The following is a 25,569-nucleotide window of genomic DNA, read 5'->3' on the forward strand; positions in this document are numbered from 1 at the left end:
TTAAAAGATGGATGCTGGTCACCTGGAACAAAGTGTCCATCCCGGTACACAAGGATATATTCTGGCTCCAGGTCAGCTCTGCTCCACTCTACACCTATGATGTTCTTGTTTGGAGCTCGACATGTCAGTGTGACGTCCTGTCCAGACTCAGCTGTGATGTTTTTCTGGTCTTGAAGAGGAAACAACACAGAGCAGAGAGGTTTTATTATTACATGTTAAAATTATATAGTGTATATCTTAAACCAGTTGTCTGCTCACAATGACAGCGGTGCTGACTGAGTTTGCACAAAGTAGTGGACATTAGCTGATATATTAACCGTGAGTCCGTCCGCGTGCACGACTCCGTTTTAACCGCGGCGCGCTGTACCATGTTGTACACTGCCCCCTGGCTTTCAGAGTCTTGTGAACGCGCTCCACATGCACGGTTTCTTCTCTCCGTGAGAAGAGAAGCTGTTTGTGTTAGTAACGTTTGTGTTATCGTTCGTGGACGGTAGAAAACAGCTTTGCTGGGAGCTTTAAACAAGGATGCTCTTTACTCGAAGACGACGTGGGCTTAACTTTGGATATTGGAGCCTGTTTTTAATCGTGACGTCGAAAAAACGAAGCTTATCAGCAGCTTTCACCGCCTTAATGTTTGCTGACGTGTGGGATCAGGCACAAAGGAGCTGCTAGTATGTTTTTAGAGCCTCTGCATGTCGGGGTAAGTAAAACACAGACACGCAGAGTCATAAGAAGGTCGTGTTTCACGTCTGGTTGTAGCGCTGAAATATGGCTGCTGCTCTAGTTGAGCGTTGCGCCATCTATCACCGACGGAGCGTTACCCAGCGTCGGGAGCGCGCACTGGTCAGGATCCAGGTTACTCCAGGTTACTACAGCCGTGCTTTGAGCCAAGTGAATGTTTTCTGTTATGTGAGGTTTTAGCCGAAAAAACGATGTCCAGCAAGTCTCGGTGACTCTAACAGTGATCATTTCAACTACACACAAATACTAAGACTAAGCAAAACACAAAGAAAACTCACACCACACGGAGCCGCTTCTACTTCGCAACTAGCGAGCTAACTTGCGCTCGAAGCCCGGTAACCGGCGAGCTTCTCTAATCACGCTTACGTCCCGATTTTGTGTGTTTATAATATGACAATAACGGCAAATCAATTAATCAGCAATCTAAGAGTAAGCATCTCACCTGTGGACGCAAACGCGTAATAACAGAGGAGAAGAATCCCGAAGAGCGACGTAAGAACTCCGGTACCCATCTTGTCCGGTCCCCGCTATGACATATAACTTCACCCGTAACGGTGAAGGCTGCGGTTGTGCCCTAAACAGGTTTCCTGGTTTTCGCATTTTCGTATTTGCATCATTGCACTTGACTTGTTGGTGTATTATATGTGAAACGTGTCAAATAACACAGTCTTTAAGATACTTTGCTAAACAGCTCATTTCTACATTTTATATATAACCCGTCATAAATCATGTTCACTGAAGTCTACTTACCAATATAATTAAAGACGTTACACATAAAAAATAAATAGAAACATTGGACATGACTTCTGTTTAAATGGTCATTTTAGAAAAAACCCCTCTAGTAATCCATAAATGCATTGATCGACTTTACTTTGTATCCCACTGTATGTTTGATATATTTATTTATAACTGTTCATTTGTTTTTTTAGTTTTGTTTTTTACATTGCATGCTAGTCAACAGTCAGATCCTTAAATGTGTTTATATATGTTGATAAAACAGAATAAATATTCCACAGTCAGTTTTTTATACCTAATATTTTGTCTTCATTGTGTTTTCAGTCACATCATGATTCAGTTGTTAAAGACTTTCAGAAAGGACAGAATGAGACTGACAGGTGAAAATCGATGATGACAGCTTAAGGATTCACTATCGTTAACATAAGTGCACTGACACTTAATAATAGTAAAAACAAAACTGTAAAATCTAGAGTCCAGATGAGAGTTACAGCTGACATAAGTAGGATTACAACTTTTATTTATTATTATGATTTATAGTATCTTAATAGTTTACATGTTGTGTATATTTAAAGTACCTAAATAGGGTTTGATCCAGTCATTATGTGGGGTGACATTTATAAGAGGGCAGCATGGTGACACCGAGCGTTTGCATCCACCACCTGGTCGGGGTCTCTGTGTGGGGTTTGCATGTTCTCCTTGTGTTTTTGTGGGTTCTCTTCAGGTACTCCAGCTTCCTCCCACAGTCCACAGACATGCAGTCAGTGGGGTTAGGTTCACTGGTGATTCTGAATCGCCCAGAGGTGTGAGTCTGAATGGTCATCAGTCCTTTCAGGTCAGAGTACCTGGTAACAAAACTAAACTGTGATGGAACTTTTTTCACTAGTAGGATAAGAAATTGTTGGAGGACTCATCATTGAAGTGCATTTTCTTCTTTTTTCTCCTTTTTCTCCAACTCTTAATATTTAAAATGTTTTATTCTTTGAGAAAACGATTCATAAACACAAAGTTTTTCTTGTTAGAAAGTCTAACAGGGGTACACAGGTGATGCTGAAGAGGTTCATCGAGTGGACACTGGTGTAACATTCATGATGTCGATCAGACGTCCATCTTTGAAATATTCTTTAAAAAAACTATCTGTGTGTTTTTGTAGCAATTTTAAGTAACAGGGCGTTCATACCACGTGTTATAAGAAAGTAACCATTACAGTGTGTTAATAGTTGTATATGTTTTTAATGTATCTGACCTCGACTCTCTTTGTACCAACAGGAAGGAGGAAGAGGGCGACTTTACTTGGTGTCAGAGACAGAAATGAGAAAAAGCTGAAATGAGTGAGAAGGACGATGAAGGAAACATCTGTGCTGTGTCTGCTCTGTAAGTAGAATCTCCTGCACTACAGAGCAGGTTTATTATACCCAGTGTATATTTCTGTTATTCTGATTAGTTTACACTAACATTGGTAATCAGGATATTCTGAAGCTCGTTATCAACTCACTCAGTTAACCCGGAGTTTCCCTCCCTGCACCTCCACATGTGCAGTTATGGATAAATGTATCAACAGTAAAGAGACTGGCTGCTGCTGATGAAGTGTGTGTGTGTGTGTGTGTGTGTGTGTGTGAGCACTATACAGTAATGTAGTACTAACAAACCCAGTACTATGCTTGTACTCTGTTGCTTTAGTCGAGTTTTATTGTCAACCCAACAATACACACTCAGGTAACAGTGGGACAGAACGTCGTCCTCCTTCAAAGGTGAAAAACACTGTAAAATAACATGAAAATATAACAAATTCAAATATACATGTTTACAACTATACAGAAATAAGATAAACTGAGAATAAGTTCAACAGTATTGTACTTGAATAGAGAGAGTGAGGATTAGGGCTGTTCGATATATAACGATATATATCGGATGACGATATAAAAACATCTATCGTTTCATTTTACGCTATCGTTTGTTTTGTGGTGTCGCAAAATAAACTGTTTACGTCAATATTTTTTCATCGTTTTGATGTCACTGTAGTGGCTATATTAATTTCTTAAAGTTCTCTTTCTCTTATATTTAATATAATCACACTACGGATGGACAAGCGCCTGTTTTAATGCGTTGTCGTTAGCAACCACGACTGTAAAACCATCTCGTGTCTGCTTGTGTATTTTCCACATAAACCTTTCACAATAAAGCTCAAGATCCTGTTGAGACTTTCCAAAATAAACTGAATCACGTGAAAGAGGATGCAGTGTTTACGGATGAGAAGCAAAACAGCTACAACTTATGTCTAAAAATGTATCATTTCATGCATCGATTAAAACACTCGACTCCAGGTACACGACACTCAGCTGGAAACACTTCAAGCAAGTTGAGCTGCCTGAGATTCACAGAATATACAGAAAATGTTACATTATTTTTGATTTATATCGTTATCGGGACGATAAATGTTTTATATCGGGATATGAGATTTTGGTCATATCGCACAGCCCTAGTAAGGATGGAAAAGAATGATAATACATAAATACAATAGTACACAGAATAAATGCACTGCTCAAAAAACAAAGGGAAAACCCAAACAACACAATGTAACTCCAAGTCAATCACACTTCTGTGAAATCAAACTGCAGGTCTGACAGCAGGTGTGTCACTCAGCGTTTACACTGCAAACTTCCCTTGGAGGCTGTTTTGCAGCAACTGTGACATTCACTAGTAGAACTGACACACAAAACAAAAACTACACACTAACTACACAAGACAACACACTAAATGAGACTCCAAACACGGTAAACGTCACAAATCTCTCACGTATCAAAACTCTCTCTCTCTTTTTCGCTCACTCTCTCTCTCTCTTCCCTTTCTTCCCAACAACCAAATACCACATGTTGCCGTATGTTAGGCTATGGTCTCTCTATTTTTGGTAATTCCACGCTGGTGGAAACCCAAACAAAACACGCAATAAGAGGCTCTAAAAATTATTATACAAAAATGATTTAATATGAAGGCAATAGCAGAGTGTTACAGGCATGGCCCTAAACAATGTAGCCTCATGGGCAGTGTAGTCCGTGCTGCAGGGAGAATGGGCTGCCATACCCGTTATGTGTCTGTGAGCGAGGGAGGGAGAAAAAGGAAAAGTCCGAGCTGTCATCGAGCAGAAACGGGAGCTGGAAGCATGTAAATATAATAATAACCACTGCAGCCAAGAAGAGTGCCTGACGAGCCCATTTGTAAGTAAGCTATTAAGACTCAACTGTACACTGTGTTCGTGTTTTCCTCTGAAACAATAAGTTCCGTTGGAGCAGCCTTTCAACGCCTCTCTCTGTCTCTCGCAAGCAAAGTTGACCCAGACAACAAAGTAAAGCTAGTTTTCGGCTACCAGCCCGACACGGAACCCGACATATTAGCCAGAGGTCCCTTTACTACGGTTCGGAGCCGCGGACCTTTTTTATATATGCGCGGAATAGTTTTCTATACGAGATCGCTGCAAAAAGTGCAGCCTTACCTAATGTCCACCCTACTGTTACTCATTTATATTAAGATTTTAACATCTAGTTGGTATTGGTATGGCGAGTAACCTTCAGTAATAGTAATAAATCACACAGCAATAGGACATTCATGTAGTTGTAAAGTATTCAGAATACATTACTTCTATAATCTTTGGTGGAATACATTTTAAAATTAACCTTCCCAACACTGTCAACAGGTTAGCACCTCATACCACAGTGCACCAAAAGCAGTCTCATGAGCGCTGGGAAGGACAAGCCCAGAGCCCAAAACAGACAGTGCAGGAGATGACAAGGTTAGTAATTGTATGGTGAAAATTAGACTTCTAGTTATATTGATTGGCAAAAGAAAAGTAAATACTAAATCTGCTTCTCACATATAGGGCATTTCCAAGATTTTTTTTCAAAACTTCTTCAATTTCTTTCATCACAGCTGTCCTGTGCCAGATGTTCTGTTGACCCACTGTGAGAGACATCATTTAAGAAACACCAGGAAGACTGACTCATCGCCGGGATCAAGCAGGGCTCGTGATCTTCACCAGCAGCTCCCTCACAAGAAGGATAAACCCAGCATTTCATGAACACTGATGGAGACCTTTGCTTGTGTAATGTTAGAAGTACTCAGATAATCCTCAGAGGGTCTGGACTTTTACATAATATAATATCTTTAAGTCCTGTAGAAAGTTAAATATATGTTGTGCTCTCTGGTTACTCTGGTATGAATGACTCTGAATCACTTTATGGTAAATAACACACTATTGTCATAAAACAGTGAAAGAATTCCAGATCACAAGTTTTTAGTTCAAATACAAGTGACGACCTTTGACTTTAATCAGGTTTTATTTAATTGTGTCAAAGAAAACATCACATGCTCTTCATGTAGCTGAGTATATTCAGTGTTTAAAACAGAAGTTGTGCAGGTCTGAGATCAGCAGTTTCCTGAAACACCAAACTGAGGTCCTGTTAATGCTGATGTATAGTGACACAGTTACATGGGTGATTAATCCTTTTGACTTTTTGTCTTTAACTTTATCAATAAAACAGCTGCAGCTTTCACTGACAGCACATGTGGTACTTTAACCTTTGTACTGTTTTCTTCAGTTAATTTTGGAGTAACTACAAAGATTGAAGATATAGGATGATCTGTCTGCTGTCACTGGATGGTGCTGAGGTCTGAATCTGAGGACGGCTCCTGTAATCACAAACAGAACAGAATCATCACAAACTGAAATATAAAGTTTATCTCTCAAATCTGAAATAGAGCTGATTCATTCTGTGTCCTCACACACTCGGGATCTGAAGTTGTTCAGTCCTACAGTTCTGCCGACAGCTGTTTATTTATTATTTGTTTTAAAGGCCTTATATACTAACACATTTTCTAATATCATGTTTACCTTTGAGTTGTTTGCTTTATAAATGGACATCTGCAAAGATGAGATGATGGAGCAGGTTTCAGTCAAGGTTCAGTCTGCTGCTGCATCCTGGTCACAACATACGGAGGTGTTATCAGCAGTGGTATTGAACAAGAAATATTAATGTTTCAAATTATTTGTCCTAAAGGATGCAAGCTGTACAGAGTACTGCACATGTGACTTTGTGAACATAACTCATTAAAAATAATTCGGACAGTTTTTAACCTGAATATTTGTAACAAACTCAGTAAAAAATGCTAAAAAAAAAAAAAATTGAGGAAAAATGTAACATTTTAACCTAAGCTTAAGCTTAACTTAAATGGATTGAAACAAAAAAAATGGATTGAAACTGAAAAAAAATTGTAACTGAAAAGAAAAAAATAGTTTCAATTAATTTTTTTTCGGCTTCAACACAAGATTTCTCAGTACATTTATTTCAGTTACAATATTTTTTTCGGTTTCCTTTCAAGGTATGGAGTTAAATCAGGGCCATAATGTTTGTTTAGTTAAAAAAAAATTTGAAATCGAAAATATGTAAACTGAAAGCAAAAGTCACATTTTTAGAGTGAACTTTGAAAAAGAAAGAGTTGGATTTAAAATTTTCAGATTCAGATCTTTTAAATTAATGTACAAAAAAAAATTCTTCAGATTCGGATTTTTCTCTCAGCTTCAATTTTTTTTTTTTCACTTTCAGATCTCTATTTTTCAGTTACAGACTTTTGGCCCTGTTTTGGCGTGGTGGGCGTGGCTACACACAGAGGGGCGGGGAATCATGAGTGACAGCAGACCGCTGCAGGCTCAAGATGGTCCATTTTTCATGTTGCCTTCAGGAAACCTGGGAATGAACATAATTTATCAAACACCTCCTGCACTGTATTATTTGATAATGTTTAGAAAACATGTCATGCATAACTGCTAAAACTCAGTTACTAAAGCTCTTTCAAGCAGTAATGTGTACAAATTACGCCGTAACTGATCAATTATGAGACGTTTTCCCAGCCACTACGTGAGAAGTGGTCATTCCCCATTACATATTTTCGATTTCAAATTTTTTTTTAACTAAACAAACATTATGGCCCTGATTTAACTCCATATCAAGGTGGCATCGTTCTGATCCCATAATAGGCCACCCCCCCAACCAGGCCACCCCAGGTGCCACCCCGAAGCTAAAACAATAAAATTCAAGTAAATGTCAAATGTACCATTATGTTTTCACAGTGCAGCTCAGATATCCGAGTGTAAGTGAATGCAGCTTCAGCTTCTGTACTGTTTGTCGCGCTGTTGCACACACAGCACGTTGGTTTGTTTCAGTTTGTCAGTTGCCACAAGACAGCTCTCCAACGTGTACGTAATAAGCTAATACTCCTGTGTGCTATACACTACAGTGTACGCTGTACACCTACTTACTGGTTGTGTCGCATCAGTCTGTGTCTCTGAGTTAGTTTGTGTTTCTCCCCCTTTTTACTGCAACAGTGTCAGACACCCTCATTTGATTTTTTTGTGCTTTATTTATTTAGTCATCTAATGTGTTTTTTGATTAATGTGTGTTAGGGTAATCGAGGTCTATTAATGTCAAAAACTCTGCCAGTATGATTTCAGTCAGTGTTTAAATAAATCCATAAGCAGATGATATGTTTAAGTTAAAACAGGCAGTGTTTTAAAATGATGGGACAGTGATTGTGCTCATAAATACTGGGGTGATTATTATTTACAGGAATATTATATGAAATATTTTATTGAGCGACATCAACGTGTTGTCATACAGGAGAAAAGCTCCTCCTTCCAGCAGGATCAATGACGACAAGCTGCTCAGTGTCACAGATGAAAGACCAACACGAACACTAACACACAAAGTCAGCGGGAATCCTTGAAGATCCTTCAAATTAAAAGTTTTGCTTCACCATTGCAATCAGTATGTTGCACGAGACGAAACTTTACTTTGAAGAACTGACAGTTTTACTTCCACAATCTCTCCTCAACTTAGACGCAATTGACTAACAACTAATTGTCCCAACAGCAGCAGAGCACAGGTTTCACCATCCCGGTGAGGAACACATTTTTCGGTTGCTGTCAGAGGGTCTCTCATCGATCTGCTGCCCTGTGTAACTGGAGCGTTAGCGATCATTCTCCAGCAAATATTCACGATTGGTCGGCAACTTTTCACACCAACTTTTGTACCACTCTGATCTGATCAGGACCCACAAAACTAGTAATGGATGTAACATCAGTCTGCTGGATTCTGCTGGCTACTTGTCTGTTCTCGATCGTGTCTGCAGGTGAGTTAAAGCGAGAACCTGATTTTTTCTTCACACTGGTGTTTCATTTTGTTTTCTCTATAAAATTCCCATTGCTACAACTGTAATGCCGGGTTACTCTGTAAGAACACATAACAACACACATTCACATCATAGTTACGATATCAGCCAATGTCCTCCCCTTTGTGCAAACTCAGTCAGCCCCGCTCTCACTGTGAACAGACAACTAGTTTAAGAGTTGAGTTCAGCGATGAGGCCAGTTGTATGCAGCTGTTTTTCGTGTCTGTTTCTGAACAGACACCATCGACATCATGGACAGTTTTAAAAAGTCCTCCTATTTCGACGTCAGAGAAAAGGCGGAGGGAGAGGGCGGTGTCTGCTCGACGCCTGTTCATGAAGCTTCTCTCCGAAACCAAACACGGTCCTTCTTCTTTAAAGTCGTCTTAATATCCTCGTTAAACTTTCTAATTACGCAGCGTTTGTGTTTAGAAGTTGTTTCTATCATCTCTCTAACGACTGAGATAAAACAAAACGTTCTCAAACGAAAGAATCCGTCAAAAGAAGGAGCGAGGAAACACAACACTGTCACAGCCGAGCTCTCGCAGAAACAAGCCCCGCTCCCTAAGAAAAAAACCTACTTCCTGTCCCAGTGAAGAGGAGGAAATGTGGTTTTCTCACTTGTGCTGAATTAAAAAGACTGAAATACTTACTTAACACCTGTATAATATGTCTACGTCGCTGTCTGTGTTATATAAAGCGGATTCCTGAAATTATCAAACACTCTTGTGAATGTTTTTTTAATGCAGAAAGCTTGAATTGAAGCCACTTATACCATAAATAGTAAACATCTTTAGACATACACATATAACTTTAAGTAGTGTGTTTGTAATGTCCATAGGACCCATCCAAAGAAAGGGAAAGCGCTCTTTTCACGCAAGCGTAAAACAAGTCGGGCTTCCGTTATATATAAGTTTTACAACTTCAGTTACCGAGGCTCATCGAAGAATCAAAGTGATTTATTCTGGGATATTTAATTATTTATCATGTCTTAACTTATTTGTATGTAAGTACTATTGAGTTAATACGGGTGAGCTTGGTGTGGGAGTAGCACAGCATTAACATGGTGAAGAAAACTAGTGATAAGCTAAGCGAGGCTTCGTGAAACACTGAAGTCTGAAAACAACACCTGCTGGTCAATTCGCTGTTCAATGATCAGCAATCTGTGACTGTAATGACCACACATGTTTACAGCTGTCTTTTGGGCTCAGTCGGCTTTACTTCTTTTTTGTTTGTTTGTTTGCTCACAGCAAAAACAAAAAAAAAGTTTTGATTTGTTTGGTTGACTGTAAGTTTTCCAGGAGTTCATGTCATCATGTTTGTTCTACATGCTGTCAAGCAAAGCTAAAAGCTGGCAAAGCGTTAGGTTTTAGTTTAATTAAGCTTAAAATATATTTAAATGGAAAAACAGTAAATTTCTTCCTCTTCTTTATTTTGATGGAGTAATTCTAACCAATGGTAATGGTCCATGAGCGACCTCTGGATCATGAAGACACTTCCCTGAACTTTCCACCTCTGTGGATGTTGTATGTTATAACACTGGCATGATGATGTTTTACTGTGAGTCTGGAGGTTTTGTTACAGTGAACCTGCCTCCTGTTTATGAGATATTCACACCAGAAGCACAAGTGGGAATAAAAAAGTAAAAGAAAAACTCATCTGTTATTAAAATAGTTGAAAAACAGATCATCTGTAACTAATGGATGTACTTTTGAAGTTTTTCTTTTTACAGTTATATTCTTTATGGTGGCACAGTGTGTGTGCGTGACAGTTTACAGTGAGGATGATGTCACTTCATTTTCTGTTGAAAGTAGAAAAACTAGAGAACAGATGGAGTCGGAGGTGAAACTTTATTCTCTCACTGAAAGCAGAGACAGTTTTCATTCAGATGTTTTAATGAATTTACAGCACAGGTTTCTCTGCTAATATCAGTGATTGGAGCCCACCCACCAGTGTCTGTGATTCATCTGTATGACAGTAATCATTCAAATAAGACCTTTATAAATTATTTGTTTATGTCTATATAATATTTATTACACTTTAATTACACTTTAGATCCCAGTGTTCCAGTGATTAGATGATGTATATTAGTCTTCACTACCAACATCACACATTTTGACATAAAAACATGTTTTTACCAAGAATTTCAAGAACAGGGCTTAATTTGATTCCCTGTTCTTCTTCTAAAAGAGTCTAACAGGTGTGATGCTCAGGTGGTCAGTGGTCTATCTCTGATCTTCACTCTGATTGGCTGCTCTACAAGTGAATAGTTGTACTTTGACCTTTAACCTCTCTGCTCTGTAATGTCCTCTTTCAGACCTTAAATCTCTCACAGCTGAGTCTGGTCAGGACGTCACTCTGACATGTCGAGCTCCAAATACCAACCTCCCGATCATAGTTGAAAGAAATAATGACCACAACAATGATCATTTCAGTATTTTTGGTAGAGCTGTTTAACAAGCACACATCACAATTCTGTCTTTCATCTGATTGGCTGCTGTAGAAGTGAACAGTTGTACTTTGACCTTTAACCTCTCTGCTCTGTGTTGTTTCCAGTTTTAGAGCAAATCATCACAATGAAGCCTGGACAGGACGTCAATCTGACATGTGAAGCTCCAAACAATAACAACATCATTATTGTAGAGTGGAGCAGAGCTGACCTGAAGGAAGATGAATATGTGCTTTTTTACCGGGACGGTCGGTTTCTTCCAGACAACCAGCATCCATCTTTTAAGAACCGGGTGGATCTGCAGGACAGACAGATGAAGGATGGAGACGTGTCTTTGATTCTGAACAATGTGACGATTAATGACACTGGAACATACGAGTGTCGTGTCTGGTTGGAAGAAACACGCTCATTGGAGCTCATAAACAGCACCAACTTGACTGTTGTTCCTCCAGGTGAGTGAGTAGAGTTGAGTGTGTGTGTGATCAGAGGTGAAGCTGCTTCCTGGTTGTTGATGTTTGTTTCTAAAGATGTTGTTGATGAGACTTTGTAGAAAGCAGCTGGTCTGAGTGATGTGATCAGAGTGCAGTAGATAATGTCTGACAGCAGTTTGAAGAGGAAATGGATTCTGTTCTGTTCTTCACTCATCACCTACCTGACAGCTGACACCTCACACCTGTTTCTCACCTGCAGGTCAGCCAAGAGGAGATGGACAGGATGGAGGAAAGGAGGCTGGATCTGTTGGAATGATTGTTGGTCTGTCTGTTTTTGCGTTGCTTCTTGTTGCTGCTGTTGTTGGTTTTTTGATGTACAGAAAACATCAAGAACAAAAGATACAGGATTCCTACCAGCCTCCAGCTGAACAGCAGCCTGTTTGAAATGTGTCAGAGCTTCTTCTTTTCCTCACCTGATCTGTGAGTCTCTCTTTTGCTCCTGCAGCTTCTCAGAGGTGATTCTGAGCATTCAGGGTAAAGACGGTTGAGAAATTTCTTTGGTGTAAAGCATCAACAAACAGTCCAGCAGATATTTTCAGATTTCATGTTTAAACATCTATTACAGAGTTTTAAGAAGTGAAAACTGTCCCAAAGTTAAAGCTGTACCTTTAGCTTTTCACTGACTGCTCATCCACTTTCATGAACACCAGCTGAAGTCTTCATAAGTTTGTCAGACCAAACTTGTCTTCATACTGTGAGCTGTAGCTGTTACTTCCTGCTCTCGACCTCCTGCTGAGCTAACGTCTCTTTAACTTTACTTTTAATATCAAACTACCTGCTGCTTCACTTTAAACAGATAAAACACTCATGTTTATATCACAGAAGCTTTTAATATTTACTATATTCAGCTTTAAGCACTGCACGCACTTCTTAACTTTGTTATTCTACACTGTATGTAATATTTTTATTTCTATAAGTAAGAATCACGTTCAGTTTTCTTTCTGCTTTAATAGAAACTTTCTGACTTGTCCAATAAGTTCGTGCAGATTTCAGGGAGTTCTGATTAAAATGTTTTACTGTAAAAGTGCCTTCAGGTGGTTGTTGTTGTTTCCTGTGCTTTGAATAGACTCAATTTTTCTTTTAAATCAGCATCAATCAAATGACCGTAACCTTCCACCAGGGGGCACTTTAACATACACAGACCTGTCTGTAACACATTTACTGTAAGTTTTCTTATGAAAATTACTTCACCTGTATGCTTAGAAGACACTCGAACACATTGTACAGTAAGAGTTTATTGGTGCTGTTATTTTCTTTTACATGGAAAAATGTTTCTATTTAAAAATATGAATTCATGTGACAAATCCATCTGTAGATATAATGACTTTATGTGTTAATTTTCAGATATTAAATCATGTTCATTGTATCTCACAGTGACACACAGCTGTAAAAGCTTACAGGCAAACATCACATTCATCATCAGTGATTCATTCCTTTCTAAACTGTAAATGAACACAATAAAATACATTTTTCTTCATGTGGTCGTCTGCTCTGAGTCACGTTATAAATCTGCATCATGCCTTCATTTCACTCTCATCACTCTTACTGTATGAAAATGTGCTGTGAGCACTTTAGTTTTGACTCTCAGCTCTACCAGTCGGAAGTTATTTACTTTACTGATGAACTTTCTGAAAACAGTCGTCTGTCTGCAGATTCTCTCAGACTGGATGAAGACAGATGTTACAGATGTTCTCTTTATTGCTCCTGATCATCAGACACCAAACTGCACAGTAACTAAGACTCATGTGTGAAAGTGTTCCTGCTGCTTTACATCTGTGGCTCACATGAACTTTGTTATCTGCTCTGAAGAGGACTGAAGTGTGTTTGGGTTCACCACAACAACTCACGTTGGGGCCTTTCAGACTGTGGCACCATGGTTGTGGAATTCTCTCCCACTGTCTCTTCGCTGCACGGACTCCGGATCCATTGATTCACTGGCAACACTGTTGCCAGTGCTGCAGCACAGGATTATTTCTTCAAGTAAAGGCTGATAATAATCCTTAATACTAACCTTCTTTGATATATAATAAATTAAATAAAATTAAAATGTAACCTCCACAGCTCCTAATGAGCCTGTGACTGAGCAGAGAAGAAAATGGAGGTTGTGGTTTGCCATTCAGCTTCACCTCCCCCTCCTCTGCTGTCTCACATTCCCAATAGGACACTCAGAAAGATGAAACTGAAATTTTGCTGTGGAATTTCTGTAGTTAATACACAGAAAAAAATTGTCATAAACATGACTTTAGATTGCATATCAGTAATTTGATATGCAATCTGAACAGAAAATATAGAACGGAAAATATTTTTTAAATATGGAAGTAAAACCCTTTTGGGACTAGAAGTTAAAACTGTGTTTCACTCAAACTTGTGTTCAGGGCTGGTTTCAACACCTCCCCCACACCATAGAAACAGCAGAGCTCTGCCTTGTACAGAACAACAAGTAATTTTTCTTTAACTCACACATAAAACAGTTGAAGTAACACAGTTTTACTATTATTTAGTGTTAGTCTCAACATATGCAGACTCAGTCTGTCTATATGATTCATCTACGTGGTACTAAAACCACATTGTCATGACAACAGCAGCATAGTGCATGTTTGCATTTGATTCGTTTGCTGTCAGCTTCCCTCTAAAACTGCCTCCATGCTGCACAAAAGCTGAATTATGTGGGTGGAGTATAATTACTTCCCTGTGGGGCTCAGCTGAACTTAGTTCTGGGACTTGAAATCAACACAAAAGGTTTATTTTAAGACAAACACCCCCCTTTTACTTCTATGAAGAAAATATGCTATTTATTTCACTAATGCCAAACTAAAGAAGCCTTAAAGAATGTCTTTAATGCCTGTCATGTGACTCACATGCAAACTCCACTGTCACATTTCACTGTAGGTGGAACTCACTCTGAAAAAGCACACAGCCATGATGACTGTCTGTGTGTGTGCTTGTTTTATGTGTCATCATCCCCTAAACCAGGGGTGGGCAATTCCAGGCCCCGAGGGCCGGTGTCCCTGCAGGTTTTAGATCTCACCTTGGGTCAACACACCTGAATCACATGATTAGTTCGTTACCAGGCCTCTGGAGAACTTCAGGACATGTTGAGGAGATAATTTAGCCATTTAAATCAGCTGTGTTGGTTCAAGGACACATGTAAAACCTGCAGGGACACCGGCCCTCGGTGCCCACCCCTGCCCTAAACCGACCACAGCTCATGATAAAAGTCTGGATGTTGTATAACTGTGTTTATGTACATAAGCAGAACATAGAACTACACTATTCTACACTAGCGCTTTGGGTGCCTTGAAAAGCGCTATATAAAATCCAATGCATTATTATTATTACTATTCAGATAATGTTTCACTATCTCAGTTGGGCGATCAGAGGCTCAAGAGTTGGGAGTTCTCCTTGTAACCGGTTCGAACCCCGGCTCCGACAGTCTCGGTCGTTGTGTCCTTGGGCAAGACACTTCACCCGTTGCCTACTGGTGGTGGTCAGAGGGCCCGGTGGCGCCAGTGTCCAGCAGCCTCGCCTCTGTCAGTGCGCCCCAGGGTGGCTGTGGCTACAATGTAGCTGCCATCATCAGTGTGTGATTGTGTGGATGACTGGATGTGTAAAGCGCTTTGGGGTCCTTAGGGACTAGAAAAGCGCTATATAAATACAGGCCATTTACCACTCCATTGTACAACAAGGGAATGTGCTGCTTCAAGCAGATGACTCATAAGCTGAAGAGGAAGTGGCATTTAACCAGTTAGAAGATTTTAATTCAAGGAAGTTTCATTGATTTACAGCCCAAACACAACAACATTGTCCTCAGTGCATTATAGAAAACACTCAATAAGCTAGAACATCTTTCTCGCTTCCATTGTGAGGTCTTTAGCTTACAATATGATGCGTCTTTATGGTGAATAAAGTAATTTAAATAGAATTGAGTTTGTGTGAGAGCTCTATGATCTTTTTCTTTGTAGCTCCTGACTCTGATCGGCTGCTATATCCAGTTATGCTTTGACCTTTAACCTCTCAGCTCAGTGTCATTTCCTCTTTCAGAACAAAATGTTATTCTGCCATGTCGAGCTCCAAACAAAAACATTGCAGTCGCAGATTGGAAGAGGGTTGACCTGGGAGAAGAATATATCCCTTTGTATCGAGATGAACAGTTAGCTCCAGATCACCAGCCTCCATCTTTTAAGAACCGGGTGGATCTGCAGGACAGACAGAAGAAGGATGGAGACGAGTCCTGATAATGGAACATATGTGTCAAGGCTGCCGGGGCGAGCCGTGTGGTGTGGGAGGAAAAAGGACCCAAAATGCAAGCAGTGACTGATGATACGAGTAACGTTTATTTACAAGTGGCCGGGTGGCAAAACAGGCAAATGAGAAACGACAAATGACTAAAGTAACCTAAACTGGGAAAAATAAATAACAAACCTGAGAGCATACGAAATGGGGTGCGGGGCAGACAGACGCAGACAGAGGAACAGGACACCATGGAACAGAGATGAACCGGCAACAGGCAGGAGAACACACAGGGCTTAAATACACACAGCAGGACTCAGGGGATGAGAGACAGGAGGGGAACACACCTGGGAGAAATCAGAGCTGACAGGACGGGGAAACGTAAACTGAACACACTCACATGACATGGGGACCTTCAGAATAAAACAGGAAACTCACAGACACAGAACCAGACAAGACACTGAACTAAACAGACAGATTCACAAACAGACAGTGTGACACCATAGACAGACAGAACATAGACGTGGGACTAGGGATGGGTATTGATAAGATTTTAACGATTCCGATTCCATTTTCGATTCTGTTTAACGATTCGATTCTTTATCGATTCTTTTTAAAAAAGGAGAACACTAAGGTCGATTAGCTTAGAACTTTGTTTTATATCTTCTCTTTGAACAAGATAGAAATTTAGGAGTAACATGGCCTTACAAACCCAACAGTGAGATCTTAAGAGATCCACAGCCTACGGCTCTTTACTGGGGTGTCACAGGGTCCCCGGGGAAAAAAATTGTAAATGTAAAATAATAAAATAAATATTCTTCTGTAGCAATAACAAAGTATAACATAAATTATTCTGTAGCAATTACACAAGAATATCCAGTAATGTCCCTGCCTACAATTAAACACATTCACTTACCGAAAATCAGGGGCATCTGCTGTGGCAAATGGGTGCAAGCCTTTGACCACAAACTTAGTCACTGCTCGGTGACATTCATCCTGGCCTGAAAGGAGACACTACCGGTAGACTGCAGCGACAACTGCCAGCATCTGAGCCAGCCAGGCTCTGTCTCTCTCATCATGGTCACCTAAATGCAGCGCACAGTAATGGCAGGTTTTGTAATAAGGCAGACCGCGCTAACATAATATGCACTGTTAGTTGATTATTTACGTGCCGCATTAACGGGAGAGGACGTGCAAACGTTACCGCTGCTGCTGGGTTGAGATTCACGAGTCTGGAGCGGCATTAAAAACATGACATTCATTTAAGGTTATTGCGTGTTTTGTGAGCAAATGCTTTTGCATATTTGTAGTGTTTCCTCCCTTAAATGAAATATCTACTTTGCAAGTATTGCAAGTTGCCCTGTTGTCATCCATTCTCGTAAAATATAACCAAACTTTTCAGAATTTGAGCCGCCATGTTTCCTGCCAGGTAAATGATGCTCCGCAACGTGGTGACGTCATTCGGGGCGACTGGAATCGATAAGGGAATCGTTTGCAAAAGTGCCAAACAATTCCAAGGAATTGAAACAGTGGGAACCGGTTCTCAACAAGAACCAGTTTTCGATATCCATCCCTACGTGGGACCAGGGCAGGCACAGAACAGAAACCTAACAAATGGCAAATCATAACAGAATAGATACTCAGAATAAATAAAAGCATAAAGAAACACAAAACACTGAGTCAGCAGACTCAGGACCATGACAATATGAGTGTCAGATCTTAATTAAAAAGAAACACGCTCATGGAAATCCATCACCACAAAATTTCACAGTTTTCAAAATTTCACAAAAAAATGCTAAATTTCAGGAGTAATCATAAGAAGTGTTTGTGAAGTAAAACCAAGAACGATGGCGACTGTTTGTTCATGATTGGATAGCCTGGTGCTCCTGACGCAGGGTAAACACATTTTGTTGGACCTAACCACAGTAGCTTGGCTCGACACCTGTCATGCTTTTTGCCCCATGTAATGAACTTTGATATTTAAAGGTCATCTGTAAGGTCCATTTGTACTGTAACTGTTGGTGATTTGCAGCTGCAGTGTTGTGATACATCTTAGAGTGATGAACAATGTGGGACAGCCGTACAACAGCCTGTGGTTTTCAGGGTCAACTGGAATCGGCAGATACAGCTTTTATGCTAGATTTTACCTGGATGATGTTCTGAAAGCTCCCGTGATGGTTGTTGTGCCACATTATGCATTGCACTGAATTACTAAGCAAGAAAAACAGCCTCAGATCCAGAGGGTTGAAATAGTATCTGCTGAGACACACTTGTCTTTACAGTCACGATTTGTTTTTCATTCGCTATTTCTACTATTTATTATTATTATTATTATTATTATTATTATATTATTATTACTATTTATTATACTATGTATTCGTTATTTCTACAACTGTATTAAATAAATCAAATATAAAGTAAATTATCTGGAAAGAGTCTGATCCAAGAGTCATTTAGCTGTCAGCGCTGCATTAATCTGACAGGTCAGGTTACAGGATACCTTCAGATTCACATAGAAAACACTTCCATCAGCTAATAAAACACATGCATTAATCAATTACAGCATCGGTCGCTTCTTGGCACTTCAAATAGGATCAAATATTCTTGAAGAGAGAAACTTTGTGATTTCACCTTTGAGATTATCTGTCTGCAGTAAATACTTGATGCAGAATCAGTGCTGCGTTTGGAAAGAGTGGAAAATTCCATCCTCAGCTTTTCTTTGACTCACAAAGATTCATGTTCAGCAGTTATGACAGACCCACTGATTGCAAACATTCAGTCATACTGATTCCTGCCTGTAGCTTGCCTACATTACACCATAACTCCACTTTGTCGGTCTGGGCATTATAACCAGTTGGCAAAGATGTAAAGAAACTCCCATTATTTAGGCTGGCTCTCAGTGAACCATTTCCACTCATCTGCATTGTATTCACAACCAATTGCTGCTCTCTAAATGGTCCACACAGCAGCTCAGACCTGAGCACATTCACTGTGAAACACACTGGTTTCTCCTCATGAAGTTACCCTCACACAACCAGGTGTGGTTGAGATCCTGGCTGAGTGGCAGAAATAAATTGTTCAAAAATTGCCTTTAAATTCCACTTGAAGGAATTTGAAATCATTTCTAACTCGTCGTGTTGGGGGAAAAACTGACACACGGTCAAACAACTGTGGCCCGAATGCCTGCCTTATATAGGAAACATATGCCCCCTGGTGGATAGTGATAGTACTGCATCACACAACTGCCACACAATATTATACACATCAATACGGGCAACAGATATTTTTCATGTTAAGCAGCTGCACATGTGAATCTAAGTTCCTGTAAAGTTTGACGTGTTCTTAAGTTGTAACCATCTGTGACATGATTCAGTGTGAGAGTCTGGAGCTGATTCAATAAGATCAGATCATCAGAGCCAAGAGTCACAACTAAAGTGCCCATCAGCAAGTTTCCACGAAGAGTTGATCTCAGACACAGTAGCTCAGTGCTGAGATGAAACTGAGCTCTGGTGATGCCCTCTATTGGCACTGAAGTGAACTCTCAGCAGAACCAGACTTTCCCTGATGGGAAACACATAGAACCATAGAAAGGGAATAAAATCTACAGGATGTTAACTCAAGGAGAAATTTCTCCTTAAGTTAAAATGGGATATAAAGTGTATATAAAAGCCGCTGTAGAGCAGGCTGGATGAGCCACGTGAACCATTTTCCATTTATACTCTCCTCATAGTGTCCATGATTTGTCACTTTAAACACCAAAGTGTTTCTCACCATGTTGCTGGTTACCTCATACTGATTTACTTTGACTGTAACCCTCTGAATACTCCACCTTTCACCACATCCAGTGGGCCTGTCACTGACAGGAGGTGGAGGACAGGCAGAGATGGTGTAAAAGCCGACCTGGGAGCCATTTAGGGCAAAGCATGAAGCATGTTTTTGTCACATTAGTGGAAAGAAAACATCCAAATCAGTGTTATGTGATGTGTAAAACATCTGAATGATGTTTCAGTGTTTCCATGTCTGCACATCAGAGCATGACTTACATCACATCAGTTAAATCCTTTGTTCTTTCTCTCTGTGGTCATAAACCAGGTTAACAAATGAAAACATAAACATGTTTTACAACATTTATAGCAGCTGTTGTGTTTATAAACTCTGTCACAGTTTATGGGATTCATTATGTATTCTTAATATTTATTGGTAAAATAATATTTGTAGTAAAATTGTCTGAAAACTGCAAGAAAAACAAAAACAAACAAGAAAAACAAAACAAACAAACAAAACATGGATTACTTTGATTCCAGCTTCACTTTTATCGACGAAACAACTACAGTCATATCAAAAGGCACTTTATCTTTACAGTAGAAACATTAGAACCACAAACTACAAGTAACAGGAGCATAACAATTGTATGAATTGAAGTCAATTACATTAAAAATGAAATACATTTCATTTTTACAATATAATAAAAAAATCCTGCTCATCATCACTAATGAAGTCTGCAGTCAAAATAAATATATTAAATACAGTGTGCTCTAATAAAGTTAAATGCATGCAGTGCTTAAAGCTATATATAATAAACGTTAGATGCTTTTGTAATATTAATTTTACTGTTTACTTTAAACAGATATGATTTATCTGTTTAAAGTCAAGCAGCAGGTAGTTTGATATAACATGCAAAAGTAGCAACTTTCTCTTTTCACATAAATATAAAGGCTTACAGTTCAGATTGTTGAGGAGTCAGTGAGGAGCTAAAGGCACAACGTGTACTTTGGATCATTTTTATACAACTTAAACAACAACAACAACAACAACAACAACAATAAATGGATGTTTAAACATAAAACCTGAAAACATCTGCTGGACTGTTTATTGATGCTTCGCACCAAAAAAATAAAAATAACAATTGAAGAAATTTGTGAAAGCACATGTGACATTTCAGTTTGCTCCTGTCTCACTTCCATGAAAACCACTAAATATTTTCTTTAAGCACCAAATATACATATTTGTGATGAATATTTAGTCTAAGTTTACAAAGATGCTTAATACAAAATGTTAGATGTTATAAAAATGTAATTTCAGGATATTCTAAACTGTACCATGAATGCTCAGTGTCGCTCTCACAACCAAATCCTGACACCAACGTCGGTTTTGAATAAATTAAATTTTTGTTTAATTAAATTTATGCATTTGTTCTTTGCTAAGTTGTAAGTCTACACCAGCCAAAATATTGTCTTTGGTTATTAACATTTGAAATGATGAAGGCACTTGAAAAGTAACACAAAATTAGCTGCCTTCCCAGAAAAAACACAAAAACTTAAAGTTCTTAAAGTTTGCATGAAACCCAGCTTACTCTTTCGCTCGAAGGCTTCTAGACTTCTGATTGGCCAACATTTCTACATGGCTAGGATGTGGCAACACGTGGCAGGTTCTTGACAGCGTTTGACTTCGTTTTTGGCGTTCACATTTTTAAAAAACGCATGTGTGGACGGGATTTTTAAAAAAAAGAAAAAGAAAAATCTGAGTCAAAAATACCCGTGTACGTGTGGACGCAGACTCAGATCATCCGGAAAAAAACAGAAACATTACAAACATGCTGCTGTTGAGCTGGAGGCTGGAAAGAACCCTGCTTCTGTTGTTTACATTTTCTGTAGATCACGACACCAACAAAAGCAACAACAACAACAGCAACTGGAAGACCAACTATCAGTCCAACAGATCCATCCTCTTTCCCTCCATCCTCCTTCCCTCCATCCTCCATCCTCTGTGTCTCCGCCTGTTTGACCTGCAGGTGAGAAACAGGTGTGAGGTGTCAGCTGTCAGGTAGGTGATGAGTGAAGAACAGAACAGAATCCATTTCCTCTTCAAACTGCTGTCAGACATTATCTACTGCACTCTGATCACATCACTCAGACCAGCTGCTTTCTACAAAGTCTCATCAACAACATCTTTAGAAACAAACATCAACAACCAGGAAGCAGCTTCACCTTTGATCACACACACACTCAGCTCTACTCACTCACCTGGAGGATCAACAACACTCAGGTTGGTGCTTTTTTGTACTGGATGAGGTTTCCGTGATTACATGTCTGCACATCAGTGCACTTGGTTAAATCCTTTGTTCTTTCTCTCTGTAGTCATAAACGACCAGGTTAACAAATTAAAACATAAACATGTTTTACAGCATTTATAACAGCTGTTGTGCTTATAAACTCTGTCACAGTTTATGGGATTAATTATGTATTCTTAATATTTATTGGTAAAAAAAAATATTTGTAGAAAAATCGTTAAAAACTGCAACAAAAAATAAAACATGGATTACTTTGATCCTCAGCTCAGATTTATTAAGGAAGCACCAGGAAACAACAACAGTCATATCAACAGACACTTTATTTACAGTAAAAACATTAGAACCACAATCTCCTAAAAACTGCATGAACTGTATGTGAGAAGTTCCTGAGTTCAATTCCACCATCAGGCCGGTTTCTTTCTCTGTGGAGTTTGCATGTTCTCCATGTGTTTGCGTGGGTTCTTTCCAGGCCCCACAGTCCAAATACATGCAGTAAGTGATGTTGGGTTAACTGGTAACTCTTAATTGCTCATAGGTGTGAATGTGAGTGCAAATGTTTGGCTGTGTCGATGTGTTAGCCCTGCCATAGACTGGTGTTACGTCTGGGGGTACAGGAGCGTAACACAAAAGGAACGTTTAAAAGGAAAGTGACCACAACCTGGTCCCCAAAACCATACCCAGAAGATGATTTACAAGTGAAAGGTGGTTTTAGTGTGTCTAAACTGAAAGCTTAACTCCAGGGTGAACAAAGGCCAAAATAACAAAAACAAAAAAAGCTTATTCCAAAAAGGGAGGTTCTATCTAAACCCTAGGTGAAACAAAAACCAAACAAAAGACCAATGCTACCCCTAACTCCCAAACTGAATAAACAAGAGAAAACAGTACAGAAAATAATAAGGCAGCTCACCCCTTTCACTTCAAGTGAAACATATTAACAATATATACAAAGATGAGTAATCACACACACAAAAGTCATAGAGGGTTTGGAGGCCAAGAAGGTGTTGTCCATGACGGATGTTAGCTTAGACAACATCCTCTCCTCCCCAACCTGCTCCATGGATTTCAGTGGACAGTCCAGGACAGAGCTGGCCCTCCTGACTGGTTTATTAAGTTCCCTCCCTGTCCCTCTCTGCCATTCCACCACTCCAACAGACCACAGCATTAAAAATAGCTATTCCATCCGGGCCCATGGGCTTCGTGGTTTTCATCTTCATCAGCTGACTCCGCACCTGGTAAGTTGTGATGGAGAGGCTGCAGTGTAGGCTGTGGGTAGGTGTCTCCTGATGAATGGCACAGGGGGAGGAGGCAGTAGAGTCGTTGAAAGAAAAAGGGTCCGTTGAGGTGCTGGAGGCTGGTATGAACCCTGCTTCTGTTGTTTCTGTTTCCAAAAACTCCCTAAACATAATTTACCAAATTTTGCAGTCACAGCATAATAATGTTTGTAGAATAGAATAGAATAGAATAGAATAGAATAGAATAGAATTCAACTTTATTGTCATTGCACATGCACAGGTACAGGGCAATGAAATGCAGTTTGCATCCATCCAGAAGTGCTTTAGCCGTGATATAGATATATTACAATATATATTAGCAATAATATAGATATGTAAGTATATTACAGAAATGGGTCTATTATGGTATGTTATAATGTACACGGTGTGAAGTATGTTATGAATATTCTATAACTATAAGTATGTACAGGCTGTAGTGAGTACAAGCTATGTACAGGCTATGAACAGGATATAAATATGAAATAAAAAAAACTATACAGAAATATGAGATATACAGTTATACAGAAATGTGAACTATGCAAGTTATGAACAGTTGTAGGATTAAAAATTATCGTATGTACAGAATGATTATTTACACAGAACTATACAGTAGTGCAGTTAAGATAAGTGAGATATGTGGATAATTTCTACAGAGGCTATATAAAGTGCTAGTAGTTGTGAGTGGTGGTTCAGTCCATGTTATTATTGTGTGTTTGAGGGTACGGTTGTCCATTGTGGGTGTGTGTATGTTCAGTCCATGAGTTTAACGTGGGTCAGATGTCAGGAGGCAGAGTTCAGGAGTCTGACAGCTGTGGGGAAGAAGCTGTTCCGGTACCTGGTGGTCTTAGTCCGGAGGCTCCTGTAGCGCCTCCCAGAGGGCAGGAGGGTGAAGAGTCTATGTGATGGGTGACTGGGGTCTCTGATGATTTTCCCAGCCCTTTTCAGACACCACTTCCTGTAGATGTCCTTTATGGCAGGAAGTGGTGCTCCGGCGATGCGCTGAGCAGTTTTCACGACCCTCTGCAACGCCTTCCGGTCCGAGGCAGAGTAGTTCCCGTACCAGACTGTTATACAGTTGGTCAGGATGCTCTCGATGGTGCAGCGGTAGAAGTTCACCAGGATGTCTGAGGACAGGTGGTTCTTCCTCAGAGTCCTCAAGAAGAAGAGGCGCTGGTAAGCCTTCTTGACCAGCTTGGAGCAGTTGGTCGTCCAGATGAGATCCTCGGAGATGTGGACACCCAGGAACTTGAAGCTGCTCACAGGCTCCACAGCCGTCCCTTTAATGTGGATGGGTGGATGTGGGTCAGCATTCCTCCTGTAGTCCACGATGAGCTCCTTAGTCTTCTCGGTGATAAGCAGCAGGTTGTTTGTGTCGCACCACTCAGCCAGACGATCCACCTCCTCCCTGTAGGCGGCCTCATCGTTGTCACTGATGAGGCCAATCACCGTGGTTTCATCTGCAAACTTAATGATGGTGTTGGAACCGTCAGCAGGTCTGCAGTCAGCAGGTCTGCAGTCGTGGGTGAAGAGGGAGTAGAGGAAAGTGCTCATCACACAGCCTTGTGGTACACCGGTGTTCATTGTGATTGTAGATGAGCAGCGGTTATCCAGCCGGACATGTTGGGGGCGGTTGGTCAGGAAGTCCAGTAACCATTTGCAGATGAGGGAACTGATGCCCAGGTCTGTCAGTTTCCTGATGAGTTGTGAGGGGTGGATTGTATTGAATGCTGAACTGAAGTCTATAAACAGCATTCTGGCATAGGTGGTGTTGTTGTCCAGGTGTGAGAGGACAGAGTGCAGTGCGATGGAGACTGCATCCTCTGTGCTCCTGTTCTGGCGGTATCTTGAATTGGTGGGGGTCCAGGGTGGGGGAGACAGGATTTGAAGTGTGCTAGGACCAGCTACTCTAAGCACTTAGTGATGATGGGGGTGAGTGCTACTGGGCGGTAGTCATTGAGGCTAGATGGGTTGGAGTTTTTGGGTATCGGGACGATGGAGGTGGATTTGAAGCAGGCCGGTACCACAGCGTGGGCCAAGGACAGGTTGAATATGTCTGTCAGGACTCCTGCAAGCTCCCCAGAACACACTCTGAGAACACGCCCGGGGATGCCATCAGGACCTGCAGCCTTGTGGACATTGATCCTGCTCAGCACCGCTCCTACATCGGTGGGGGAGAGAGTCAGAGGTTGGTGGTCTGGCGTCGTGTCTGTTTTGGTTGTGGTTGTGGGGTTCCCTCGCTTAAAACGAGCATAAAAGTTGTTGAGCTCGTTGAGGAAGGAGACATCAGAGGATGCGGGGGAGGGTTTGGTGGTCCTGTAGTGTGTAATGGTCTGGAGTCCTTGCCACATGCGTCGGGGGTTGGAGTTG

The 25,569-nt window shown here is 40.3% G+C and overlaps 1 protein-coding gene and 2 long non-coding RNA genes across 3 annotated transcripts; 2 read left to right on the forward strand and 1 right to left on the reverse strand.

Moving 5' to 3' along the window:
* Positions 1 to 393: 393 nt before the first annotated feature.
* LOC120436740 lies at positions 394 to 5,963 on the forward strand. The gene is made up of 3 exons (XR_005610571.1): positions 394 to 2,850; positions 5,168 to 5,263; positions 5,401 to 5,963. It is a non-coding gene; the product is annotated as an uncharacterized LOC120436740 (long non-coding RNA).
* On the reverse strand, positions 5,789 to 7,529 carry LOC120436743. Its single transcript, XR_005610574.1, has 2 exons — positions 6,362 to 7,529; positions 5,789 to 6,159 (listed from the first exon to the last, which is right to left on the reverse strand). It is a non-coding gene; the product is annotated as an uncharacterized LOC120436743 (long non-coding RNA).
* Positions 7,530 to 7,721: 192 nt separating this feature from the next.
* LOC120436736 (CD226 antigen-like) lies at positions 7,722 to 13,108 on the forward strand. The gene is made up of 3 exons (XM_039607598.1): positions 7,722 to 8,655; positions 11,248 to 11,592; positions 11,831 to 13,108. The coding sequence occupies exons 1-3, from the start codon at positions 8,592 to 8,594 to the stop codon at positions 12,013 to 12,015; spliced, it is 594 nt and encodes a 197-aa protein (XP_039463532.1). The 5' UTR covers positions 7,722 to 8,591; the 3' UTR covers positions 12,016 to 13,108.
* The last annotated feature ends 12,461 nt before the right edge of the window (positions 13,109 to 25,569 follow it).

Source organism: Oreochromis aureus, linkage group 3, assembly GCF_013358895.1.
Source record: "Oreochromis aureus strain Israel breed Guangdong linkage group 3, ZZ_aureus, whole genome shotgun sequence".
Lineage (NCBI taxonomy): Eukaryota > Metazoa > Chordata > Actinopteri > Cichliformes > Cichlidae > Oreochromis > Oreochromis aureus.